A 22,297-nucleotide genomic window follows, 5' to 3' on the forward strand; every position below is an offset into this window, starting at 1 on the left:
AATCTACAATTTTAATCATGATTTCCAGAACAAGATATAATGGTCCAATTAGAAAGTCTACATAGTCTATAAACAAATTTAATAAAATTAAAACCAAACAATTTTATGGTTCTGTTTAATGTATGAATTCAGGTGCATTCTACCTATTATTAGCTTGGCCATTGACTTTGTTCAATGACTTCTATATAAATGCTAACTTTGCTTAATGATTACAATATTGGTGCCAGACAGGAATCCGGAAAGCTAGGCTATACTAATTTGGATGAAGCCTGGAAAGGCTTCTTCACGATTTTTAATCCACTTTCTTGACTTACATTGCACATACATTGAATCCTAAACTAACCAAATGGTCTAGGTTTACGCCACCTAAGCTAAAATTTGATTGGCTATTTTGCAGCTCAGTGCATCCTGTAAACACAGTTTATTTGTCTGTCTTATTGTCACTGATTGCCAACAGTTGACCAGAGGATCTGCCCCAACACCTGCTATTTAACTGGTTGGCTGCATTCACATTATCTACTAAGCTGTATTTTGCATTACCAAAAACTGGGATGTTTTACAGTTCAGCATTGTGTGGAAATCAGGCCACTATAACTTATTCAAAAAGTCAACATTTAATGCATTGAGTAAACAGAGCCATGGAATTATTCTGGTGCTCTAAATCAGGGATATTGTGAATTGGATTTTAATAATAAAACATTCCCCACTCTACTTTTTAACACTTAGAAGTTAGGTTTGTACCAGAAGTAATATTCAGCCGGTTCTCTCCAGTTCAGGCGAAACGGTAGCAGTGGCTGTGGGAGGCCACGCCCACCCACCTTGACATAATGTGCAAGCACTGCACATGCGTAAAAAGGGGCCTCACATTTGCGAACCAGTAGGGAAGTGAAGTGAATCCCACTGCTCGTTTGTACAATGCACTAGATTAAACTAAAATAGGTAGTACAGTATGTTATAGGAATCTAACCATTTTCTTAACATAAAATGATAAAGAACAGATCATCGTGTTAATCTAAAAAATGGGTGGATTTTGGCCACATAAATTATATGAATGCAGCATCTATGTTTTATTTGCAGCCGAGGTGACGCAGTGGTTAGGGTGCAGTACTGCAGGCCACTTCAGCTGACTGTTATCTGCAGTTCAGCGGTTCAAATCTCACCGGCTCAAGGTTGACTCAGCCTTCCATCCTTCCGAGGTGGGTGAAATGAGGACCCAGACTGTGGGGGCGATATGCTGACTCTGTAAACCGCTTAGAGAGGGCTGAAAGCCCTATGAAGCGGTATATAAGCGTAACTGCTATTGCTATTGCTATTTGCCTGGGTTTAAGGCTTAATGAATTATGTGAACCCATCAAGATGGAATGAATGAAATATAAACCTCATTTAACAACCACGGAATCAGCAAGTTGGTCACTAAGTGAAACAATTGCTCAACAAAAGGAATATTAGGTTTAACATCTTACTTCAGCTTTCCTTTGCATTTACAGAGTTAGTAAATGTAAGTTATTTATAACGTTATTTTTTAATCATTGTTGTAACTTCAAACAATCTCCTAATGAGGACTATCTATAATCCCTTTGAGCAAATTCCCTATGTTAGAATAGAATGTAGAATATCTGTGCAATTAGAATCTAGTCTTGGAAAATACATAGATATTTTTATTTTCCTTGAGGAAAGGATCTTTGTATTGGCATAAGTCTATGGAGATTCTCAATCATCCAGGTCATGGTTGTCCCAAGGGCACTTTTTCTTTGAAGACATTTCACTTCTCATCCAAGAAGCTTCTTCGGCTCAGAGCTGAAGAAAGTCCAATTGCCTTTTGAAAAAAGCACCTTTGGGACATTGGGATAAGTTGTTTTTTCCCTGTATAAAATTGAAATAAAATGGTAAGCTGCAACAAAAAGCCTTGAATTTTTATATTGTATGTTGGGAATAGGCAAGGGTTAAATAGAGATTGGGGGGGGGGGAGATTTTAATCTTTCTCTTGTTTTTTGAATATAAATCTTTTTATCTGTAATCAGATGAGGCTGAAGAAGAAACTACCAGACATGATGCGATGATACCAACATGAGTCCATGCCCATTTTATGTACTGCTCATGTACAACACCCCCCCCACTGACCACCAATTCCACAATGCTCAAGAGAAGCAGCTCACAAATTGTCCCAACCTGGATCCAACCTTGAGGAATCTGGGTCAGCCTTCTGAAATGTGTACTGGTGAGCTTCTGTGCAATTTAGTCCCAGTTTTATTTGCATGTTGCATGTGCATATTTTAAACCTAAAGAGCAGGTTCCCAAACTCAATGGAAACATTGATTTCTTTTTCTAAAGCAAGGGTGATTAATTGGCTTGATCTGATGGGGGCAAAACTAGTTGGATTTCTATAGCTATCGTGTGCTTTTTGACTGATTATCTTTGTAGTGCCATGATGCCCTTAGCCATGTAATCAAAGTTGACTAAATTAAAAAGAAAAGGAACTATCAAGCAGTGGAAACATTTGTTCAGCAGTCTGCCTTCTGAGGGGCTCAGATTATTCTACTGTGTTCTCAAGGAATGTCATCCCTTTTTGTAACAGAAGTTCCTGTGGGTCCTATGCATTTATCAGCTGCATTGCAAGCAGAAATTAAAGCAATGTATTCTTCTGTACTAGAAAATTCTGCATCTGTTTAATTTTCATCTGGAATCTAATTGTTAAAGGCACAGAAGTCTCCTAATATGGAATTTACTATACATTTGCACTTGCCTTCTGTGTTCCTTGTTAGATATGATTTAGACTTCTGTGTCACTGCACATCAGGGAATGTTATGTGTCTGTCTTTGGAAACAGTTGCATAGCTGTCACATTTATACTTCTGTGAATGTTAGTGTTCTGGGTAAGGGTTGCTTAAATAACAATGTGCCTTGTCTTCTAGCCTACCTCCCAACAGGAAGTCAGTTCAACCAATCATTTTGCAGGACCAGCATCTCCACACAACACTTACGTAGTTGAGACTCGCAACGTGTGTGCATTGGCCCATCTACAACCACCCATAACCTATTCTTACCCATCAACTCCTTCACAGCATCGATGCCTACATAAAGTTGTAGATAAATCTAAATCAAGTGTTCATGTTGAGAACCTCTATACCTCATGTTTCAGATCAAATCTGAAGCAGAATAGTCTTCCTCCAATCATGGGCCCCATTTATCTCCTCTTGCTTAAAGGAGGAAGAATCATCCAAATCTGATCATCTCATTAACACCAGGATTAATACTAGACTAACAGTCAAGTAGACAATACTCCAATCAGCAGACAAACAAGATGACCATAAACAATAACCTAATCAAAGAACCACCAAGAACATCCCAACCAACACTGATAGGGCAACCTGCTAGCATATAAAAATAACAGTAAGCCTTTTCTAGCACTGATGATATTACCTAGCTTGGTAATGAAATGTCTATAGGAAAACCACCAAGGACCCTATCAATTTTGCCTCCTTGGCTAAACTGTTTCTTATGGAAACATATCAGTGAAATTCTGCTATCACATTGAATTGATGGTACAAATATCATCATCATGTTTGGCCAGATATATACAATCCATTGCCATCAGTTATGCTAATTGTGATTGATAGGAAGACTACAGTCCTTGGAGGAGAGCAGATTGTCTAACCCAGATCTTAACCAACCCTATTTGCCTAATGATTTGGTTGTATCTTTTACAGATCAGATTTACAAAAAGGCATGATTTATAGAAGCCATGATTTTTTTTACCATGGTTTACTAAACAAATTACAACTGATTTGGAACATCAATTGTGGATTAATGTACAGACAAAACCTAGTCGTGGAGCAAGACCATGGGTCTATTTAGCCCGTTAAGTGCCAGAAACCAGAAGAGTAGCCGCCTGGTGCACATGTGCACACTGGGTGACTGTTCTTCCGGTTTCCAGCACATGCATGTGCACCAGCCACCAGGTCTTCTGGTTTCTGGCACACATGTGTATGTACAAAAACCAGCTGTCCAATGTGCATGTGCATGCCAGAAACCAGAAGATCATCTTCCTGGTGCATGCATGTACATTGGGCGGTTGCTCTTCCGGTTTCTGGTATGAGCACACACAGGTGCATACTTGGTTATTCTAGGACAGTGTTGGCGAACCTTTTCAGCACCAATACATTTACAATGGCATGGACTACAACTCTCATGTTCCAAAGTGTGGGAATATCTATTGTATCCAGTATCTCAAATAGAAACTCTTCCCAGTCAACACTTCCCAAGAGCCTTTTAAATGAAGGATCTGTCAACTGATCTTTAGGTTTTCAGTGTTCAATGTTTTGTGTCCATTGCACAGAAGCACGATCTCCAACTTCTTTGCACCTGTTTGTCTGTTTGTAGAAACCTTTCTATCCCCTTTTAATTCAGCTAATGTATAAAATAAATCATAGTTGCATTGATCATCCTATCAGTGTGAAAGGTCTCCATAGTGTCATTTGAAAGAAGTGTTGGTACTTAATTTTCCTCCACCAATATGGTAGGCTGAGCTCTGCTCCCTTTTCCACTTGCTAAAGAACAATGCACGATGTAGAGAAATAACTTGGAAATATCCTTGCAGAGAAATGACCAGTTCCTGGTGACCTTAAGCACCCTATTTTCTTTATTTGTTTTTCAAAAAGGCTATTTTTCTTAAACTTGCAAGAAGTCTGTTGTTGCTCTTCTCTATCCAGCTTCAGTGCTCTGTCCAGCATGTAAGAAACTGCTGGAATGCATCATTAGTTCCTAGATCAGCATTTGTCAACCATGGCAAATTTAAGCTATATGGATTTCTACTCCCAGAATTTCCCAGCCAACATGATGCTGGGAAATACTACTGGTAAGTGTTGAAGTTCACTCATCTTAAACCTGCCAAGGTTGAAAAGCATGTCCTAGACTTGCATTCTGCTGTCCAGTGGTAATACCAGGACAGGCTGTTTTTGCTAGAGGTCAGAAGCTATTAGGTAGAGGCTAGCTTTTTGGTTTTATTTTTAGAAAGGCACCCCCGCATCTTCATGTTAATTCAATAAGAGAGGTTTTCTTCTGAGATAAGGCAGTCTAGCTACCTGTAATGTAATCCTAGAAAGTATTATGAAATCAGGCTATTGTTCCTATTAGTTCAAGGCAATCAATTCTAGTCAAAGCATTTCTCCTAAGATTTCACCCATTTGTTTGTTTTTCCTAGCCCTGCTTGAAGAAGCAAGTGTTGAATCTGGAATCTTTGGCATGCAAAGCTTCTCTCTACCCACTAAACAACAGTACTGCTGGTTTAAGCTACATCTGATCCTTAATGTATATAACATGCCACATCCAGTCTTTATTGAAAAGTGATACGTTACAGAGAGAAAAAGAAGGGGAAACGAAATGAAATTTTAAAATGATTATACTACTAAAACATAAGAGCACTAATGCATAAATGAATCAAATCTTAAGTGATGGGGGAAGGAACAAAGAAACAACAACTGATCAGAGCAAAAAGCTTAATTAATATATCCAGAGTATTTTTCATATGGATATGACTCACTGGGAAGTTCTCTTGCTCCAGCTCCTTTACAGCAAATTGGACCTGGAGCCCACAGTTCATCCTCATCAGGCTTTAAATAGGAGGTTGTCTGGGGTAGACTGTCGATAGTTAGTCGAGGCTGAAAGTATTCCTAGGGTTTGCCATCTCAGAGCCTCAAATGTTTCAGCCCAGCCTTGTATAATTCACACTGAGATTCAGAGATGTGGTGCAGTCCTACCACAAGTGGAGGACACAGGTTGGGAAAGGATGACCTTGAAATTCAACAAACCATCGGAAGGTGGATGGTGTAAGGAGAGAAAGAACAGATAAAGAAGGGGAGGGAGGGAAAGAGCACCAGGAGGGGATTAGTGGGGGCCGGGGAATCTGGCAGATAGTGCATTCATAAGAGAGTCTTGGGAGGGGGACCCTCCCAAAAGTGGCATTTTGATCCTTTCCCTTGGCAGCACTGTTGAGTAGGGTGCTGGTATGGCTGGTTTGCAAGTATCAGAGTTAACCTTTCAAATCTTGCAATCGGTCACATTAGGGGCTTCTCTTTCCCCTTCAGAAAATCCCTTGCTGAAGTAACTCACCTATTTCCCTTCATTATCATAATCAGTATCTTCACCCCATCCCTCTAATACGCTATCAAAAATCTTCTTGGTCATTTTAATACTTGATAACTACAGCGTTACTCTATTCCTTCTTGCCTTTCTTCAGCTTTCCTCTCTTGGATCCCAGCCCGGCTGTGCAGGGGGTAGATGGGCTGGAGTTTAGTTCTTCTTTTCCTCCACCTCCTCCTCTTCCTCTTCCTCCTCCTCCTCCTTTTCAAAGTACTATAGCAAGTTTCCAGTTCACGGCTGAGTTTCAAAGTTTGCAGGCAGGCAAGGGTTAAGCCAGGACTCCGCTGCTCCAGCAGTGGCACCTGTCAGTGGGAGGGAAGCAGCGAGAGACTGGAGTGAGTTTTGCCCGAGTCTCCAGCAAAGCTGGAAGCAGGCAGCAGCCACATGGAGATCTCCAGCTGCAGAGGGTGAGAAGGAGGCTGCGTTTTGCCCATGCCTGGCTGGAAAGAGACTATCAAGACGAAGCCTGGAATGGGGGGATCCTAGGAGGCCAGAGGCCAGATCATCCCCCCCCCTCTACACACACACACACCAAACAAAAACAAGGAGGCACTACAGAGCTCTCTTAGATCGCTAAGGAGGAGAGCAAAGAGGCTGAAGATATGCAGCTGACTCGGTGCTGTTTCATATTTCTTATCCAGGGGAGCATCTATCTTCTGGTGAGTGACCGAGGGGCTGGGGAAAGGGTAATGTTAGTGCTAGTGACATGGCTTTGGCAAATGTGAAGTCAAAGGGCTGCTTCTTAAACCGCCTTTTTTACATTAGTATGTCCAAGCAGTTTCATGGTCTGCTGTCTCAATAGCACTTCTAGTTTGGCATGCGCTGCGCTCTGTTCTCCAATTGTCCTTGCACCAACTTCGCCGGGCAGGTCATTGCATCTTAGCTTTCAAAGGGACCTTCTGTTTAGGACCATCCTTTCATTCATCTTTCCATAAATGCCACCTCTTTTTCCTTTGCAATGATTCTTTGCTTGTGCTTTCAGCAGCAGTCTATTAACAGTTGCCAGGATATGTTTATTTTTGCTAGATGTATATACCACCTTTATTCCAGGAGCTTAAACGGAAGACTACATAGCATTCCTTTCCTCCAATTCTCTCTCTCTCCCCCCCCCTCCACCCCACAGCCTTGCTGGATTGGGTTGAGAGAGATACTAGTTCAGAGTTATCCACTGAACCTCCGTGGCAGTTTTGACCAGGTCTCATCCCTCCAGATGTTGTTTAATACTTTAACCGCAGCTCCATAAGGGCACAGGTTTTGAGAGACAGGGAATTGGCATTTCTGCCGGAACAAACATTATTTTACAGCCCCGAATTTCATAAAGAGAAAAGACTGAATCTATTGCTTTGAAGAAGAAAAAACAGTTCATCGAACTGTTACAGATCTTGGATAAGTGAGTCAGGTCACAAGCTGGAAGTTGTAGAATCTTCAGTCAGTTTGTCTTTTGGAGGGGGAAAGGAGGATAAATCCATCCCTTCTCAAAGCAATATTGTCTGCCCAAGCAAACTTCACCCGGCATGTTTCTCTGAAGGCACTGCTAGAAAGCCACCACCACGTACGGCAGTCTGTTTTGCCCCAGAGAAGAGGAAAAAGAAGAAGGTGCGACTCGGAGAAGTAAAATAACCTCCCAAGCACAGGGGTGCAATGGGAAGCTGCTGAGCGTAGACAAATACGGATACAAAAGGCTGCCCCCTCAGTGAGTTTTGAGTTTCATGGAGAGATTTGAATCCAACGCCACAAACCCCTTGCTGAAATAAAAGTAAACGATACGATTGTCGGAATATATATTTCTATCTCTCCTTTGAAAATGCAAATCATTTTTCCATCTATCTTCTGTAGGAGTTGCCTTCTAAGCGGCTGCTGAAATTCACAAAATTTAATTAGCAAAGTAGGCCATAGGAACAGAACAGTTTTTCAGCACCAGTGCTGAGAAGCATTGTTTACCTATCAACAGAGAGGGAAGCATTTGCGTCAGTCAGAATGGAAAGGCACAAGCACAAAGTTAATTTTAAAATCCTCCCCCCCCCCCACACACAATCATTCTCTGGAGTTGCGAGTTCAAGATGTGCTGTTTGATCGACAGCAGTGGATGCCTGTGATCCAAAGGGCTCGTTTCTCTGCTTGTTTTTTTTTTCCCCCTCTTCCCCTCCGGCTGTGGAGAAGGGAGAAGAAACAGGGAAATGAGGCTTTGTAAACAGTGATTAAATGGGAGGGTAGGGCAGGAGATATCTTTTGTCTTGGATTGGCTTGATCAGCATCCCTCAAAACTAGAATGACCTCTTGCCTCCCCACCTCCTCATATTGTATTTTTCAGCTCAGGAAAAATACTCAAGAAACCCCACAGGAACTAGGGCTCCAAGCCTCATCTCCTCTAGAAGCGGCTTGGGTTGCAGCTGAGAACAATCTCATGTTCTCTGATGGAGACGGGCACAAACAGACCAAAACTCCTCTTTGTTAAACTGCTTTCCCCTCAATTGTGGGTTGTTCCTTGCAAAAAGGAAGGGGAAAAAAACATTCTGGTCTACAGGGAAAGCAGCCTAGAGTTTTCTTTGGCAGCTGAGTGCCCTTACTCCCTGTGGATCTGGTGCAGATCCCTCTTCCTCCCAGCACTGCAGCTGGGCTGGACAGATTGGGTTTGACTGGTTGGGTTTTGTAGTTGCCTCCTGTCTGGTCAGTGGTTGCCTCTTTTCTGTCACCTTGCCTCATCCTCTTTTTAAAAAGACATCCCTTCTCTCACCAACAAATGGCTCTGTTCAAAATTTGTGCAGATGGAAATAAATTGGATTGCACCAAGGAGCAAGATTGCAATCTCTTGTCCTTCCTAAGGGGGCAAGTTGGGAGGGGCCACTTGGCAGGATTCTAGAAATTAGAAGGAGCCAGAAGAGTCTCCTGTTGCAACAGGAACAACCTTATATTGAATCAAAGCTCCAGCACTTTCAGCCAAGTATTCTCTGCTCAGAATAGCAGCAGCTCTCCCAGTTCGCAAGGGAAGCTGCCTCCTAAATATTGAATTCATCTGAATCCAGGTTGGAGATGCTTGGGATGGAACTCAGTACATTCTTAATTGCGAAGTTACATATTGTACATTTTGACTCCCAGTGTAAATGTTAGATGTGAATGTAGTGATCTCACTGACTTAAAAATGAGGTCATTCAGCTCTTCTGGGAACATCTAGGGGACCTTCTGCCCATTCACTCATTGGGACCCTGGAGATTTGCCTTAAGATAATCACTGGGTTTTTATCTGCAAAACCTACGCACTTATCTTGAAATCCAGTGTCTCCTTAACTCAGGAGCAAGGAAAAGATGAAGCTCCTCCAACCAAACTCTTCAAAGATCTTGTTTTCAACCAGCTGTGGTCACACAAAAACAAGCTTGAAAATGGAGCGGAGAGCTCTCTTGTTTTGCAAGTCTTCAATCATTGCCTTTTAATTTAGAAGGTGCAGCAAGCTGTTTTTTGCACCAGAATGGTATTAATGATTTTAATTTAATATTACACTACTGACAGATGCATTGGTAGTATCCTTTTTATTTGAAAAAAAAATGTTGCATGAAAAGTGGTGGGGTCACTTTGTTACACTGGGCTATTTTAATGTTGCTTTGAAGTTCCAGAAGACCCAAAAATACACAGTTTTTAAATAAGCAATCACCAGGTGAGATAGCAACTACTGTCCCCATTTTCGGGATGTAGAAATGCGGGGAGTGTTAGAGGCAAACATCTAATGAATCCCCAGCAGATGGGAGTTGGTTATAATGAAGGATTTAAATTTCACCCCCACCCCGCTGTCTGCCTAGAGATAGGGCTCCATTTAACAAGTTTACCAGCTATGGAGCACCACAAGGGCTCTTGTGTCATCCTTCGTATAGATCCCCTCCTTCTAAAAACTGACTCCAGTATCCAGGTCACTATAAGATGAATATATAAACAACTTGCCTATCTCTAGACTGGAACCTGGAAACTCACTCACTGGCTCCAATGTCATAAAGATAGCCAAGTCTTATTTGGCACCCAACAGAGGCAGTCCCAGTGGCTCCCTGGGTTAATATCAGTGGAATTGCTGTTAATTCAAGCAAATGTTCAGAACCACCCAGTCTGATTGCCATCAAAGCTGAAGGTCAAGATTTCTCACCCACAAAAAAAAAAGGGTCTTACCCAGATGCTGCATGTGAGAATCCTGGGAATGTTACTGGTGGCACAGCTCATTATTTTTCTGAGTGAAACCATTCAGAGCAGCATCGTAATAACTTTCACATGTGTGCTCCAACTAAAATGATTGTGGCCTGGCTGACTTGTATGGTTGCTTAGATCAATGGTCTTAATGCCATCATGGATGAATAAAAGTTCTTCCTGATGTTAGAAAGAGGGATTTTTAAGAAAAAGCTTTTATAATGTGTGCATTTCTCTCTCTCTCTCTCTCTCTCTCTCTCTCTCTCTCTCTCTCTCTCTCTCTCTCTCTCTCTCTCTCTCTCTCTCTCTCTCTCTCTCTCTCTCTGTGTGTGTGTGTGTGTGTGTGTTCTAGGAAATAATCCATTTGTGTGTGTATGAGTGAGTGAATGAGAATTCTTGGAGGAAATCCTTTTGTAATATTCAAATAAATAGTCATCTTGAAGGATAAGCCAGTATTAACATATCAAAAAAACCATACTGAACAGAGGTTTATTTACCAAGTTAATATTTTGAACTGCTGCATTAGACTGAAGGTGTGCAGCCAGTATTCCTATCCCACCCTCAGCTATAATTCTACCATTCCTAGAAAGGGAAAACCTGCAGTCTTCTGGATGAACTATAGTTGCCAGCACCTTTCCCCAGTGGCTTTATTGACTAGACGTGCTGGGAATTGTCTTCGGTGAATGGTGGAGGGCCACAGGTTTACCACTGTTGCTGCACGCATCTCAGGCTGAGAGAAAGCCCCACCGAATTTGGTGCTATTCTCAACAGGCATGCACTGGTTTCCTGCTAAGATGGTATATACCAGCAAATATATGAATTGAAAATGATGCTTAGATCATGTGAATGAGTAATACAGCCTTCCACTTATGTTAGTCATCCTGACAACAGTGCTACAGGGTTCTGAACAGATCACCTTGCCCAGCATCTGCCCCTGTCCTCCTCTTCTCAAATATTTTTTTAATGGTAAAAAAGAAGTTGAGCAGCTTTTAAAAGAACAATGTTTATGAAGTTCCTTGGGGGAAGCCAGCAGGTGATGGCCATATCTGGTTCAGAAAGAACAGTCCCTGATGAGATAGAAGGTAGAAATATAAACAAATAATCAAAAAGTGAAATATAGCTAAAAGTGGGTCATTAGGGTAGGCACTAGTGTACCCACTGAATTACAACTCCAGAATTCCCAGACATCAGAATAAGTCTGACAATAATGAGATAGACAAGGTCATTTAATGGATCAATGTCAGATTAAGTGTCCAATGCAGAGAATAAGAATAGATGGACAGAACTTGCAATGAACGTAGTTGAATACTTCTCCACCCACCCTTAGGATTTTTAATAGGATCGTTGCTTTTTAACTTGTTCCTAAACCATTTGGGGGTAGGAGCAATCAGGAAGATGGCCAAGTTTTCTAACAGCGTCAAGTTATTTGGAATGGTTAAAAGAAATGCAGCTTCTGAAAGGCTACCAAATGATCTCTTCAAACAACGAAAGCAGGCATTAAACTCACACATATGGCACAAGGTAAGCAACTGAAGTGGTGGACATGGAGAGAGAGAAATCCTGATTTCATTTGATAAGGTCTGGGGGAAAAATGTGATTAGCCAAGAAAGGAATCCAAAGAGTTTGGTAGAAACTTTAATTAAAATATTTACTGTAACTTGTCAAAAGAAACAGCGCTTGTTGGGGATTGTTAAGGAAGCAATTAAAAACAAAACTGCCAACATAAAAACTGTGTATAAAAATATTCTGGTTGCAGAGAAAGTGATGAAGGAATAGTTTTTCCCCCCTTCTTTCACAATTCTTGAAGCCTTAGTCATCCATTAATGCCAAATGGTGGGAGAAAAGGAAATATTTTGCACGCAGCATCATTAAGCTGTGGAATTTGCTGCCGCAAGATACAATGATGCCCACAGTTTAGTTTGGTTTGAAAGGGAACTACAATATTAAGAGCTGGACAAGCCAAGGACATTCTAGATCTCATTTTTTTGTGTGAAAAACTGCCTAACCAGATCTAGAGAGCTGGATCCAAGAAGCTCATAAACACATCCTGAAAGGTGTCTAGACCAGCTACTATTTAAGGAACCACAGTCTCTGATTCAGAAGATCCTATGCAGGCATCGAGACTAACAGCCACAGATAGTGCATTAGGGTACATGAATTTGCTCTTCATCCTTGGTCTCATCCCCTCTTCATGCAATCTAAACAGATGGTTATCATTATATAATTATATATTGTATTATATATTGGAAACAAATTCCAAAATCGGGGTAATCTTCTCAAAAGCTATACATACATACATATATACATACATACATACATACATACATACATACATGATATAGATATAGATATAGATATAGATATAGATATAGATAGATAGATAGATAGATAGATAGATAGATAGATAGATAGATAGATAGATAGATAGATAGATAGATAGATAGATATAGATATAGATATAGATAGATATAGATATGGGTTCCTACCCAAAATCTACCATTCCTAACAGAACAATTAACCAGTGGAACAGATTGCCTTCAGAGCTTGTGGGTGCTCCATCACTATAGGTTTTTAAGAATAGAGTGGACAACCATTTGTCGGGAATGGTATAGGGTCTTCTGCTTGAGCAGGGGGTTGGACTAGAAGATCTCCAACATTCCTTACAACTCTGTTCTATTATTCTGTTAATTTTTCCTTATCTACCAAATACATGCCAAATAAAATATCAGGGCAACAGGTTTAGAATTTGCACATTCTAAAGCCACATGCAAAGCCTTTTTTTTTTCAGTCTCTGGCATATCTCAGTGGAAGGTGTCAGGGAGTAATAATGGTACATGGAATTTTTGCCTCACATCAAAATATACAGTCCTTGTCACTTTGTCCTACTCTAAGGTATGCTGGATGACAGTTCTCATACTTGTACAAACAAAATAATGCCCAAACTAAATAAGAATGATGGTTTTTGTGAGTTGCCAACTTCAGAAAATTTGGAATAGTCATTATGGGGTTGGTGGAGATGTAGTCTGGCCATCTATCAAGCAGATTGCTCTTATGTCCTTATCCTGAATACTAATGGGAGATAGGGGGAGGGGGCAACAGCTGGTAGCTACATTTCTTTATCCCTACAATATATCACTTCTGGAAAAAGGCCTTTTGGTGAAATCAACTTTTAAGCATTCATCATAGTATTATTGCTTCTATAATTATAGTTATTTCACTGATGGTTTTAAGACTAAGGATGTGTACAGGATGCCTCTGGGCAGTCTTACCATAAACAGATGTTTGTTTTATGGCATTTCTGTTGTTGATATGGTCTGTCAAACTGTAACCAACTTCTAGTGATTCCATAAATAAAAACTCTCCAAACTGTTCTCTCTCACACTACTTTAGGCAATTCTTATGGCTGTATTCCTGTAGTTTCCACTATTTTGTGTATCCACTTTATGCGCTGTGGGATCTTCCTCCTCCTCCTCCTCCTCATTTCCACCTAGTCCAGCATTATCATATTTTCCATTGATGAATCAGCTCATGTTATGTGTCTAAAGAAAAATCACTATTATATCGCATTTCTAGGCTGCTCCAATCCTAACAGAGAAAGTTAATGAGGTAGAAATTCGAAAATGTCACTGGACCATTGAAAGTGCTGGATCTAGGTTGATGGGCATGATCTGGGATTAGCTTCAAGCAGGAAAAACTTTAAATTGGCATTGCAAAAGCATTTATTTTAACAATAAATGTCAATAGCAAAAGTCGTGAACCAACCATTTGCTGAATGTCTTTGGCTACAATTCTCATAAGCTATAGGTTTGCATGAGAGTTGATTGGCGACTTTGAGGAGAACATGCATCCTGATTCATCCATGGGGAGGTAGGGCTTGCTTTGGGAACCTCAGGGAAATATTAGTATCCCCCTTTTTTCCCTTTATTAAATGGTGTGATTTCCTTCTTTTTGTATGAGATGCATTACATTGTAATAAAAGGTGGTCTCTGCTAAAAGATGGCATATGGAATAGTGAAACAGTTTTCTGAATCGTTTTTGTTTATTTATAATGGTTGCACAATTTCACCATATTAAACTTTTTGTCTGCAGTTGTTACATTATGCTCATTTTACTTTTGTTCACTGTGTTTTTAATTAACTGCTTTCTGTTTTAATTTCTCAAGTGCTCTCTCTTTTGATGGAAATGTGGGATACAAATCTGATCAATGAAATTTCCTGTTGGAGAAAGAGGAGGCTCTGACTAAACAGCCTTGCTTCTCTTTAAGCTTCCCCAGGCGACCCCCGAAGTAGAGAGGCTGTGGGTTCCTCCTAAACAGCCCCATAATGAGGCTGTGTTGCAGGAAATTCATTGAATACCCCAAACCTGCAGCAACTGATTCCTTGTTTGTCCTGAAACCAATACCGGCCTACTTATATGCACAAATGGGCATGGATTAGGAAGTCAACAGTTTTATGTTTTTTTAAGACACTCCACTTCCTAAAACCCTTGGGGTACCTAGCCAATCGAGCTGTACTGAAAGAATCACAGATCATGTTAAAATTGGACAAGAGGAAAGAATCAACATTTTGCAACTATCAGTCTGTACCATTCATTTTAGTATTTCTCTTCCATTTGAAGTTGATAATATCCAAACGCTTACCTATTATTTTCTTTGCTCATAGCTTTCAACCACTCGCTGGGTCAGTACACCAGTTGAAAGGCCACTCAGCTAAATGCCTGGATTAAGTAAATGTTAGCATGTTTAAGGCAAACCCTCAGGAATGGAACTTTCTTCCAGAGCAAAGCTTCTCAACTTTGGCCACTTTAAGATGTCCTATATCTTAAAATTGCCGAGGTTGAGAACCCCTTGAGAAAGTTATATGAAGAAAGAGTTTGTCCTTCCTAAAAAGGGAAGGGAGGAAGAAAGGGAGGGAGGGAACAGCATGCTAGTTCCTATGAATTGACTTTCCTTTTTTATGCACTATTTTAATCCTACCTGATGCCTTCCTCTGGTAGCTCTTAGGACAGTCATGCTGAACCTTTTTTGGCTCCCGTGCCAAAAGTGGGGGGAGCACAGGGGGGGTCATGTGCAGGCATGACCGTCCCTGCTATGGGGGGTTTAATGCTATGTGAGCGACCCTCCCCGTACGCATGTACGCCCAACCAGTGACCACCCCACCCTGCTTTTGGTGCGGTTTTTTCACTCTCCCCAGGCTCCAGAGGCTTTCTAGGAGCCTGGGGTGTGTGTGTGAAAACAGCTCCCCCATTCTCCCGGACGCCCTCCAGAGTCCTCTGTAGCTTCCCTGAATGCTTTGGATGGCAAAAAAACGGACCCATGGACAAACCAGAAGTATGTTCCTTAATTTCCGGTTTGCCCATAGGGCCGGTTTTTTGCGCTTCGGAGTGCCTCACGTGCCCTAACAAATGGCTCTGCGTGCCATAGGTTCACCATCACAGTCTTAGGATATGATTTTTTTTCTCATTTCCTCCTGAAATCGGAGAGGAAGGTGGGTGCAGAAAGAAAAGAGGGGATGGATGGATGGTGTTACAATCTTGAAGGAGGAAATAAAATGGTAGAAATCTCCCAAAGATTTGGAAGTTTTTGCATCAAAATTCTGAATTCCGAGTTGGTTAAAAATGGGTTAAAAAACATCTAGGGGGATGAATTTGGATCTGTAGGATCTATTATTCCACTTCCTTATAAAATCACAATTTGTGAAGGATTTCCAACTAGTTTTGGGGTTTATATGCAGTAAAACATTTTCTTGAATCAACAGGAGAGTAAAGGCAGAGGAAAGTGTGTATATGCGGGGGTTATTTTCCTTTTCTTTTTTAATTCTTAATTCAAAAATTCCAATTCTAATTTCCAACACTGAAACACTTCAAAAGTATACACAGGATTTGTGCTGTTTGTTTGTTTTCACTGTATTGTTCCTTATGCATGCAGTTTTATTCTAGGTGTGGCATCACTTAGAATTAAGGCATCGTGAGGAACTATGGTTTATGGTTCAAGAATAACCCTTGCTTTTCTCCTTGGTCCATACCTCTTTTCTCCCTTCTTCACATTTTCTGTAAAAAAATAATAATAATTCTGTGGCTTTTGATTCTGTTTTCATTAATTGGTTTTGTGATCCTGCCAAACCATGGTTGATCTTCACTTTTGTTTGCTTACAAAAGCAATTTTCCCACTGTAGCTCAATGAAATTATTATCCTTCAAATAATTTTTAATTAATTATTTTTTATTTATTTAATGGGCTTCTAGGGCTGCTCAACTCAAACAATCGTTTTTGATAGCAATATTACAGTATACTCTTTCCTTCTTTAATGCTTGATTGTTTATTTGATTTAAATCCTCCAGAAGCTGACGGTTGTGTACACTGTACTCCTACTTCAGTTTGTCTGGAAATAATACTGTGAGTTTTCATGTCTGGGTGTCGTGAAGAGGGGTGAATTTGGATCTATGGCAGTGTTTCTCAACCTTGGCAACTTGAAGATGTCCGGACTTCAACTCCCAGAATTCCCCAGCCAGCATTCGCTGGCTGAGGAATTCTGGAAGTTGAAGTCCAGACATCTTCAAGTTGCCAAGGTTGAGAAACACTGATCTATGGGATCTAATGTTCTACTTACCTATAAAGTATGGGAAGGACCTAGAACAGTTTTGTGGTTTATATATGCTAAAGTGTTTCCCTGAATCAGGGATAGAGTCATGAAAGAGAAAAGTAGGGTGTGTGGGGGTGGTGGGGGTGGTCCTAATTCAATAATTACATAATTTCCAAATTCAGTTTAATATCTTAATCATTGAACTGTATTTTCTTGGAGTAAATGACACACACACGCACAAACAATTGAGGATTAACTGGGTTTAAGTTTATCATGATAAACTATAGTTTAGTGCATGTTTAAAATATGTCTTCTCTCTTCTCCTACTCTTTTAAACTGAATTTTGGAACTTTTCCCCATTCATTGTTTGCCTTTTTTTCTTCGTATCCAGGCATAACAAAACCCAAAGTCATACAACTCATCTATTACTTTATGTCTAATTTTGGACGTCTCTCCATTTGGGAACCATATTTGGGGTAGAAACCTTTTTGTCAAGCACTAAATCTATTCATGGCATTATGTAATAAAAACCCAAATTTAGCACAGATGGAAGTTTAAAAGATCATTGCCCGCATAGGAGCAGGTCTTTCATTTTTCCAGGGCACTGGGCTTTTAGCTTGCTATAAAAGCCAATTTTTTCCCTGAAATTAAAAGGTTTATAAATATATAGAAACTACTTATAGGCTACTAATATATCACATTACACTACAATTTGAGAGGGGGAAATCAATAATCACAATGCCTTGATCTGCTTGTAATACTAAATCTTAACTGATAAAATCATACATATGAGAGACTAAAAACATTTAACCACATTATTTTGTGAATATCAAGTTTTAGACAATAATCAGAATTTTCATAGTTATCCTGCACAAGTTCTCTTCATTTAGGGGCCAGATTATATACAAATATAATATGTGTACAAATACAATATGTCATACAAATAAAATTCTATCTAACAGTCTGTATTCTCTGTCAATAATCATGTTGACTAAGTTTTCTAGGAGCTGTAGATACAACTGATCTGAAGGACAACGTGCTGGGAAAGTGTTTTGCCATGGTTCTAACTATTAGTCGTGGAATTGGAAGGTGGAATTAAAATCACGGACTCCAGCTGCCTCCTAAAGGAAAAACAGATAATGAGGTCCTGCTGTCCTCTTGTTCCATATAGGTAATCTGTGGCCAAGATGAGGCAACAGAAGAGGAAGAAGAAGAAAATGGAAAATCCTCCAAAACTCAACAAAGACCCCGAGTGCAAAAGAAAAAAGGCCAAGTCTCCTTAAAGTCCTCTGTAACCCCATCTTACTTCCAGAATACAACTCTCTTAGAATTGGCCGCCAGTAATGCACCAGAATTTTGGAATATCCTAGATAGCTTGTCCAAGCAGGGAAAAGGCAAACAACCTCGTGGAAGAAGAGATTCCCTGACCAACCCTAGTCAGTTCAAGAAAATATTTGGGTGGGGTGATTTCTACTCCAACATCAAGACAGTAAAACTCAACCTCCTAATTACAGGCAAAGTGGTTGATCATGGGAATGGCACAGTCAATGTGTTCTTTCGGCATAACTCCACTGGCCATGGGAACATCTCAGTCAGCTTGGTGCCACCAAACAAAGCAGTTGAGTTTGATCTTGAGCAACAAATCTTCATAGAGGCAAAAGAATCAAAGATCTTCAACTGCCGGGTGGAATCTGAGAAGGTGAGCAAAGCGAAGAAGACTACCCTGTGCACTTATGACCCTTCTAAAACCTGCTTCCTGAACCACACACAGAGCCAGGTCTCCTGGGTTTGCTCCAAGCCATTCAAAGTTATCTGTATCTACATAACCTTCTACAGCATAGATTACAGACTTGTGCAAAAAGTGTGTCCTGACTACAACTACCACAACAATGTTCCTTATTACCCCTCTGGGTGATGACATACCTCTTTTGAATTTAAAGCAACCCATGTCTCAAATGTCACTTCATTGGGGACTGGGGAAGGAAAATAGACTTTGAAAAGATTGAACCATGTTTCACCAACGCCAGGCATACACCCGGCTTCTACTAAGAGACATTGAGTTTGGAGAAGAGATTGAGAGGACATATCATCGTTGGAACACTTTACTCTTTCATGTATACATTTAGCCAAAATATTTAAGTGCTTATGGTGGAAAGCCCAAACTGCACTTTCATTTCATCATTGCTATTTAACAAGTGATGTAATCCATCAGGGGTACTACTATTGAGGTTTGTATCTGTCAACAGCGACATTTGGGGGAAGCAATCTGTAGGAGGTCATGCATCAAAAATGCATAAAACTCAAACAAACAGTGGTCATGGTCAGAGTCAAAAGTGAAAGAGGCCATATTTTGCCTTTTGACATGTCTTTTTGTTATTGCTTTTTCTAGCTTCCCTTTGCTTCTTTCTCAGTATCCCCATGACTGATGCTAAGAGAGAATATTCTTGCCTAAAATTATGCTTTGGAATCATTCATAAAAATTAGATGAAGTTAGATGTTTCTTGACTGTGCCATGTTGTTCACCCAAAGGTTAACTTTATGAATGGGTGTTGTTTAACACTTTTTCCAGTAACAGGGACACGCTTGGGTCACATGAAGTATATCAGGGTTCCAGATGGGAGAGATCCAATGGCACCTTGGTAGAAATACACTTTTTTTAATCCCATCCACCTCCTTGCCTGAGCATTTCACCATCTCATTCATCCTCTTGCATTTTATCCAGTTTAATATCTCTAAGTTTAATTTTAACTCACTAAAAATTAACAGCAAGTAAGAGGAGCTGAATAAAAAAGGCTTGGAAGGCTGTATTGGGGTATCTGTATCTGAGTTTTCAGATGGCACACTACAGTCTAAGGAGTATTTTTCATTCCTTGGGATTGATCTGTCTTATTTCCCTTTTTGCCACTCTTAAAAGCAGCCAAAAAGCAGTGATATGCTTTTTGGCTATGTATATTCATAAATTTTCACGGGTGTAGGTATGCTGGTCTTGTTGTATTCAGGTCTTTTCCCGTGTAAGATTGAGATTGTCTTGGCAATGTTTCGGCAAAGTCCCACTTGCCATCACCTTGCCGAAATGTCAATCTCAATCTTACATGGGAAAAGACCCAAATACAAGACCAGCACACACACAGTGTATGTGTATGTGTGTGTATATATATCCAGATTCAGATCCAGATCCAGATTCTAATTGCAGTCTTACAGGTCAGTTTTCCTTGAATAGAGTACAAATATAGTTTATGTGATGTGATGATATCTCTACAAAACACCGATGATTTGGGTCAGATAGTGCCAGAGAAAATGAAAGTTATCCAAATGGAATTATCATCATGTTGTCCCTTTGATTTAAATTAATCTTAATGGGTTTTTTTTTAAAAAAAATTTTTTTAAAAACAGATTTGGCCAGAATCTGCAGAAATAAATTGGGAAGAATTAGATTGTGGGTCATAGCTAGAAGCAGTAAATATGACTTGAAGTTGGAGAAACTTTTTCAATCATCTACATCTACTTAGTCTTGAGCCCCCTGAAATGTTGAAGCTTGTATTTGCTTCTTGATGATTAGATTTTTGCCAGCATTGGATATTGCTACTTTAGGGGGTGGGGGGAACCATGCCTTTTCAATTATATTCTCTCCTAATATTTGAGACAGGGAGGGTGAAACACTGTTTAGTCAAGGAAGTAGAAGGACAAGGCACATCCTCGCATTACTGGACAAGGGAAGATTGATTCAAAACTGGGTGAAACTGTCTCAGGGGAGAGATAACTTGCTTGCTAGGAATTGTGAAATTAGTGCTTGGCTGCAGCCTTGCAGAGTTCACACCACTTCTCTAAGGCAGAAAATGTCATATTGGAAGAGACAGGTAGATCTTCAATTCAAGGAATTCGGAAAATGGTCCTGAGAATATACCCCTCGGTGGGATTTAAGCACTGCAGAAAGATATTATTTACTATTACAAGATTATGAGAAAACATGACATACGCTTTAGAAATGGCTTTCCCCGATCCAATATTGTCGGAATGTGTTGGACTACTGGAGTTATCCTCATCTGCATTGGACCAGGTTGAAGAATCCTATTCTAAAGGCTACTCTAAATGATGAGTTAATCATTTGGTTCCAGCTGTAAATGCTTTTAGAATGTTGAAAGATATAGGGACACATAGAGGAAGATTCCCATATATATTTTAATAGTGTTTTTCCCTTGAGGTGTGAAAAGGGGATGGAGAAAGATATACTATGCGCAACATCTGCATTGACAACCATTTCCACCTCACTGATTAACCATTCATATATTTTAGATTCTGGCTTAATCGTCTTTGGAGAGTCTCCATTTAGCAGGAAATAGGCACAAATTTGCATGCTTGGGAGCCTTGTGCTGAGTAAAACTTGCCCCCCTATCTTTTTACCCTGAATGCACCACTACTCATCTATAAAAGAGATTTAACAAACCTCCTGCAGAGCTTTTGGTCTTGGATGGCTACATATTTTCTATCTGTAGCTTTAGCATTCTGAGAAGAGAGAAATAACAAAAGAAAGCATAGGAAAAGAAAAGCACAGTCCACCTTGTTCTAATGCCCTGTCCAAACAACCCTTTTTAAAAATGACTTAATTGATGATCATCAATATATAGTATGTATGAAAGTACCACGTGGCGCTATTCAAATTCAGGTGGTAAGAAATGTTACTATTTCTCAGTTCCCAAATTTATGCTTTTTTTTTTCCCAAAGAGAAATTCATTATTCTTTCATTACAAATGGATATACCTTCACATCAGGGAAAGATGCCAAATTTGTTTGAAATCCTGCATCTGTACCAAATGCTTTCTGATGCTCACTGGCACAGAAGCACATGGAGGGACTGTGGGGGCAATGAACACAGCAAGTGGCAGTCATAAAGAGCTTGCATGCACCTGGGCATCTCTTGGTCCTCAGAAAAAGCATCTGCAGCCAGCCCAATTAAAATAAAATTAACATTAGGGGGAAGAAAATAAGCCTGTGTTAAGCTTCTAAAGGGTCCTTTGCTTCAACAAAGGTTTGTGTAAAGCATCCCCGGGAAACTGTTCCACAAAGCAGTGTGGAACCCTTGTTTATAAACATCAACAAAGCAGCCACTTTACTTCATTTTATCTCAGTTCCGAGGCCTCTCCTGGCAGTACCCGCAGAGAGAAAAGATGCTTTGCCCATGCCTTAAGCAGAGGCAAAACCTCTCATGACTATTGGAATGGCTGGTCAAACCTCTAAGGCAGTGATGGCGAACCTTTTTTCCCTCAGGTGCGAAAAGCATGTGTGCACGAGCTATCGCATGTGCATGGGTGCACACACTCGTAATTAAATCCCCCCCATGTTGTGCCCGCATGCACATGTGAAACCCCCCCGCTGCCCCTGTGCATGTGTGTATGGCTTTCTTGGAGCCTAGGGAGGG

At 40.3% G+C, this 22,297-nt stretch overlaps 1 protein-coding gene across 1 annotated transcript; it reads left to right on the plus strand.

Annotated features, from left to right (window-relative positions):
* The first annotated feature begins 6,486 nt into the window (after positions 1-6,486).
* On the plus strand, positions 6,487-19,962 carry NXPH3 (neurexophilin 3). Its single transcript, XM_014075075.2, has 2 exons — positions 6,487-6,796; positions 18,053-19,962. The coding sequence occupies exons 1-2, from the start codon at positions 6,740-6,742 to the stop codon at positions 18,794-18,796; spliced, it is 801 nt and encodes a 266-aa protein (XP_013930550.1). The 5' UTR covers positions 6,487-6,739; the 3' UTR covers positions 18,797-19,962.
* The last annotated feature ends 2,335 nt before the right edge of the window (positions 19,963-22,297 follow it).

Source organism: Thamnophis sirtalis, unplaced genomic scaffold (assembly GCF_051295495.1).
Source record: "Thamnophis sirtalis isolate CommonGarterSnake01/CBP01778 unplaced genomic scaffold, rThaSir2_p1.2 scaffold_4, whole genome shotgun sequence".
Lineage (NCBI taxonomy): Eukaryota > Metazoa > Chordata > Lepidosauria > Squamata > Natricidae > Thamnophis > Thamnophis sirtalis.

Coding starts and splice junctions, on each gene's coding strand:
- NXPH3 (XM_014075075.2), top strand. CDS start 6,740: ATGCAGCTGACTCGGTGCTGTTTCATATTTCTTATCCAGGGGAGCATC. Junction 6,797..18,052: donor AGGGGAGCATCTATCTTCTG/GTGAGTGACCGA, acceptor TGTTCCATATAG/GTAATCTGTGGCCAAGATGA.